Genomic DNA, 5,449 nt, shown 5'->3' on the forward strand with positions numbered 1-5,449 from the left:
TTTCTCTCTCTCTTTCTCTCTTCCTTTCTCTCTATACGTATATATAAGTGTGTCGTCTCTTCGTGGACATAAATTCGTGTGTGTATTTTAACTATATACTTTGGCTTGTCCCCATACGTCACTGCACACTTCCGTTTCCCGCTTTAACGCTAATGGCAGCACGGATACACAATTTGTTTTTATACTGTAATAGCGTCCACGCACACGAAACGTGAAACCCTAGAGTCATCTCTCGCTTTATATTATACTATTCGAACGAACGCGCGTTCGAGAGTCAGTCACACGTTATCACTCCTCATCCGGCGACGCCCAAAAATCATCCGGAGCCCCTCAATGAAACGCGACGAATCTCCCGTGAGCATCGCTTGTCCCCTACCTCGATACAGTATCTCGCGCGCGCGTTTTTTTTTTTTTTACGCTATATATAATATCATACAGTGGTACGCGCGCGCTTGTAATAAACTGCTATGTGTACGCACTACGAGGGAGAAAACTATATTTTTATGTATATATATATATATATATATATGTATATGTAATTCTCGTGGAGAAACGAATGGCTATGTAGCGCATAATGCATGTATGTATGTGTGTGTGTAATATAATTCCCTCTCATCCGTGAGCGGGAATCTTTGCGGGACGAGCCGCGCGTTCGCTCGAATGCATCGCGTTTTCTCATCCGCTTGACAATTCCCTCCCCATGTGCGTTTTTCGCCACGAAGTTCCAGTTTCCCGCGTCCGGATAAACCGCGAGATATCGTAGGGCGGATCAGTCTTAAGCCCTTAAGTCGTCTGAGGAGGGTCCGTTGCCCCGTCTCGTCAAAGCGAGCTGCGCGATCTTTGCATTTTATTTTGACACTTTGTTCCTGCTATCTCGACGCGAGAGAGATCTGTTTCCCTTTTCTTCTCCTTTAGAAGAAAATCCTTTCCCTTAAGAAAAACGCACGTTCGCCGACGATCGCGCTCGATCTCGTGACGCTCACAAGGCGGAATCCGAACGGAATGCAGACGTAAACGAACGACGTAACGGCCTCTCTTCGGATATACTTCGTTACGGATACCCAAGTTAACTTCTATCGCTAGTCGTAATATCACTAATCGTTCATCGATCGGTGGTTCGATTATAGAGATCGATGAAAGTAGAGGGAAACGAAAGGGAGCTCTCGGAGAGAGAGAGAGAGAGAGAGAGAGAGAGAGGGAGAGAAAGAGAGAGAGAGAGAGAGAGAGAAAGTGAGTGAAGTACTTGTTACGAAATTCCGCGCACAAACTTATCGGATGAGCGATTTGTCCCGCAGCGCTAATTACGGTATTATCCTAAAAATAAATAAATAAATAAAAAATAAAATAAAATTATGCCCTAATTATATCCTAAGGGCGGCCTAAATTCGCGCGACACGAGATCGGACGTATCCGCCGACGAGAGGGGAAAAACGGAGAGCCGGCGTGTCTCAGCAACGGATAATCGCCAACTGATCAACGTCGTCGCTCGTGTGCAATTAACGCGTCCTTAATAAGGGACGCACCTAAGCGAGAGAGCACCCCTTAAGCAGTGATCACGAGCCGAGTCCTCGTCGTTCTCGAGACACGCGATATAGAAAAGTTCACAAGGGATAGGTTCGTGCGGGGCATCTCCCCCTCCCCCTCTCCTCCCCCAGTCCAAGAGGGGGCGACGAGACATTCTCGCGCGAGCGGCGACGTGGCGAGTGGATAAAAAAAGAAAAGAAAAGGAGAAAAAAAAAAGGGAGAAATGATTGAGTCACGCGCAAGCCGATCGTCCCCACGGATACCTAAAATCTGTCGGCTTTCCACCCCACCTTAGTACCCCATTTATTCGTACACGGGTTGTCCACCGACCTGTCCTTAATTAATATTGCACGCACCGGCACACACGGGGCGCATACATATTATTTTTATGTATGCGCTCCCAATTTCTCCTCTATTCACGCTGGATTGTCGTCCGTACGAACGAAATCGATCAGTCGCTCGTTCGACGATCTCGCTGATATCACGTATATAAAGAGAACGCAAGAAAGGTGAGAACGAATAACAAAGAGAGTCGGTGACCTCATACCGAGCTGTAGGATGAGAGGGGCTCTCGATCGAGAGCGGATCCAGCTCGGGAATCAGATTTACCCCTGGAACGAGGCAATTTCGATCGCTTTGACATCGCGATGCGCTCTCGAAACGCGCATCATCTTCGCGATTTTCCTTCTCTTTTCTCCCCCTCTTGCATACCCGTCTACTCGCGAACGTTACAAATGTTTTACATTTAATTAACGCATATATGTACGCGGCGTACATACACCAATTTATACTTAGCATCTCGCGCACGATCCATCCGCGAGATCGAGCGGATCTCTCTCGCTCGATTCTCAATCGCGGACGCATCTCTCTTTCTCTCTTTAATCGCGCTACAGACTCACGTCATCGTTATTATCCCTACTAGTCGATACTTTAATCGTTAGTATTATATACTAATTACGTTAGAGGCTATCAATCAACGCGCTACAATTGAACCGTCGTCTCGCACACCGGGCGACGCAAACCGGATTTTTCTTTCCCACCCCCTCTCCCCTTTGCTCCACCCTAAAGTTCGCGACGTCCGCCCGGTCGCAAGCGCGATCGTTTGCATGTCGTCTTGAGCTGAGAACATTCAGGCTCATCGCGCACGAGAGGAGGAATGAATGCCTTCTCCTCGACGAGCGCGACGAGAAAACTCACACGTATATATTACGCTATTTAATTAATAGTCAGTCCCTTGACCCCTCGACTCCCGTCCGATTCCTCTAGCTCCTCTCTCTCTCTCTCTCTCTCTCTTTCTCATGGCAATGATCGTCGATTCGTCGATGTGATTTTTTTCCAGCTTCCTCTCCCTTCGATATTTTCCATCGTAGTCTTCGTGTAGGCCAACGAAGTTTTCACAGCGTCCATTGCGCGGACGATCGCGTATTAGAAACTCTCATCTCTTCTTGCCTTTCCAGATCCTTGTTCATCTTTTCGTCCCCCGGCCCGCCGTCTCGTCTTTTAGGTGGTTTCGAAGATGTGGTATTCTTCGTGAGGCCCTTGCGAGGGAACAGTGAAACGTAGTCCTTCGGACGCCTCCTTCCCCGAATAGCTTCTCTTTCAACAGTCGTCATCTCGCTCTATTTCAGTTCGATTTTATTTCTTTTTTATTGTTTTTATTCGATAACTTTATAAAACCACGATAATAATATGGATGTATTAGAAAATAATAATTCCTCTCGCGTATATAAGCTGTACAACACGATCTTCGTTTATACGTGCAATCTCGCACGATGCTGAGCTGTCTTTAGTTAAGCGGTTACGAAATATGGAGACCAATGCCGTCGGCGATGGTTCCTGGAAGCTACTGTCACACTGTCGTGACGTATTCGCGCATCTCGGGCGACTCGGATCTGAACCAGGGATCGTCGTACTTGGATACCTCCTCGCTGCGAGTTCTTGTGGGTACTTTAGGGCGCTCGCGGTGACGTACTCGCGGTCCCTCCTCGCTCAGCGACCTCTTCGTCGCGTCTATGTGCGGCACCTCCAGCAGGGCCTTGGACCTGGTCAGCAGGGGCCTCTGCCGTTTAGAGTCCTCGCTAGCGGCGCGCACCATCACCATCGGTGGCGGCGTAATCTTCGGCGGTGGCCCGGCCTGGGGCAGTCTGTCCTCCAACGGATTGGTGGCGGGGACCGACGTTTTCGCTCTGAACGCACCTTTGCGGGTGAGTCGGGGCTTGCTGGGTCTGCGCGCCGTCGGCGAGAATTCCGGCGATTGATCCTGGGGCTGCGCGATACTCTTCCGCTTGCTGGTTGGCGTGACGGGGACCATCGGCGACCAGACCGGTGTCCCCAGTTCTTCCGGCGTGGTGATCTTCTTCGGCGGTGTCTTCTCCGGCGACTCGTCCTTCCAGCCGCCCTGGTAGAGCGGGAACGGCGCGACCTGATTAAGGATCCGCCACCGGAAGTCCTCGTCGTCGCTCTTGATGGGGGTAGCCGCCACCGGTGGCGGACAATCCGGGGGGGTGACGTTGTGGAAGGGTGACCATTTCTTATCGTCAATCACCTCGACCGGGATGTCGCTCGGCGATTCGTCGTACGGCGTCCACTTGATCTCGCTGATGTGCTTTTGCTCGCGCTTCTTTATCCCGATAGTCGGTAACGGTGACGAATCCTCGTAGGGTGCCCACTTGGTGCTCGTGATGCTGATCTCCGGTGAGATCAGACGTCGCACGATCCTGTTCTCCAGCCTGTTCATCTGCCGCGGATCTGGTTCCGGTGACATGCTCCTGCGTATGCTGTACTTGGGCCGCTCGCGTAGACTCTTGCTCTTCGGTTCGTCTTGGCTCCTGTACCACTTTGACGACTTTTTCGTCTCGGCGGGCAGAGAGACGTGCGGCTTCATCGCCCATCTTGCTCGTAACGGCTTCTTGCTCTCCGCCGGACTGATGATTTTCTCCTTTTCCTTATCCTTTTCCTTGTCCTTGAAGCCCCATCTTCTGGAACTCTCGCTTCTCACCTGAGCGGAGCGCTCCAGCTTCGGTCGCTCTCTCGACTTTTCCTTCCTAACGGCTCTCGGATCCTCGCTGACTTGCCTTTTCATTTCCGGTTTCTCCCACGGCACGGCTGACTCGTCGGGCGTCAGAGATTTCGAATAGTACAGTCTTTTCTCTTCCTTCTGCACTGGTTTCTCCGGCTCCGCCGCCAGCACCTTCTGTTCTATAGGTGACGGCGGTGGCGGAGTCTTCACCTTGGGACAAGTGCACTTGGGCTTCGGATTGGGCATCACGTCCGGCACTTGCAGCCATTTTGCATCTCTCGCGAATCTCGTGTCGTCGCTACTGTGCTTCCTTAGGTCGTGTATCGGCATCAGCATATTCTCCGGTCTGTCAGACCATTTGTCCGTTTCCGCGCTGTGGTGCTTCCTGAGATCGCCGCGTTGCGTTCCCTCCGGTTTCTTCACTTCCGGGGTCAGGCTGTGGCAACTGCACCTCGTCTTTCTAGCGAGATCCAAATCGGTGCTCGAGGTATGGAGCTCCCAGCGGAACTCCGTGGTCTCGCTGGTGCGCCTCCTCAGATCCAAGATCGCATCGTCGGGCGACAGGAAGGTGCTGGTGCCCCATCTCACCTCGGTGCTGCGAAACTTCCATAGCTGACCGCGCTCGTGACGACTGATAACGTCGACCCCCTCGCAGCTGCAGAGTCTCGTCGGCGTCCTCTGCGACTCCAGCGGCGCCGGCTCGATGGCGTCCAGATCCTCGATCATCCATGAGATCTCCTCGCGGCGTCGTCGGCCGCACGACGGACAGAATAAGTCATCGTCGCGGCTAGTACGCGGTTGCTGCTGCTGCTGGCGGGCCAACGTCGGGGTCGAAGTCGAGGTCGATGCCGTGGGGTCAAGCTGCGAGAGCGGCTCCACGTCGTCGCGACGGCCATCGTCAGAGCG

The 5,449-nt window shown here is 52.2% G+C and overlaps 2 protein-coding genes across 2 annotated transcripts in view; both read right to left on the reverse strand.

Moving 5' to 3' along the window:
* Positions 1 to 388: 388 nt before the first annotated feature.
* Positions 389 to 5,279, reverse strand: LOC115235516 (chromosome alignment-maintaining phosphoprotein 1-like). Its single transcript, XM_029807365.1, has one exon. It carries the CDS (start codon positions 5,267 to 5,269, stop codon positions 3,374 to 3,376), a length of 1,896 nt encoding a protein of 631 aa, XP_029663225.1. The 5' UTR covers positions 5,270 to 5,279; the 3' UTR covers positions 389 to 3,373.
* Positions 5,280 to 5,325: 46 nt separating this feature from the next.
* The window catches only part of LOC115235517 (cyclin-dependent kinase 5 activator 1), a 16,402-nt gene continuing 16,278 nt past the window's right edge, over positions 5,326 to 5,449 (reverse strand). Inside the window, exon 5 of the mRNA XM_029807366.1 lies at positions 5,326 to 5,449. The gene's annotated coding sequence lies outside the window, so the exon portion shown is untranslated.

The sequence above is a fragment of the Formica exsecta genome, unplaced genomic scaffold (genome assembly GCF_003651465.1).
Source record: "Formica exsecta isolate Colony F162 unplaced genomic scaffold, ASM365146v1 scaffold224, whole genome shotgun sequence".
Taxonomy (NCBI): domain Eukaryota; kingdom Metazoa; phylum Arthropoda; class Insecta; order Hymenoptera; family Formicidae; genus Formica; species Formica exsecta.

Bases quoted from the DNA above. Each gene is read 5' to 3' on its own strand.
- LOC115235516 (XM_029807365.1), bottom strand. From the start codon at position 5,269: ATGATCGAGGATCTGGACGCCATCGAGCCGGCGCCGCTGGAGTCGCAG.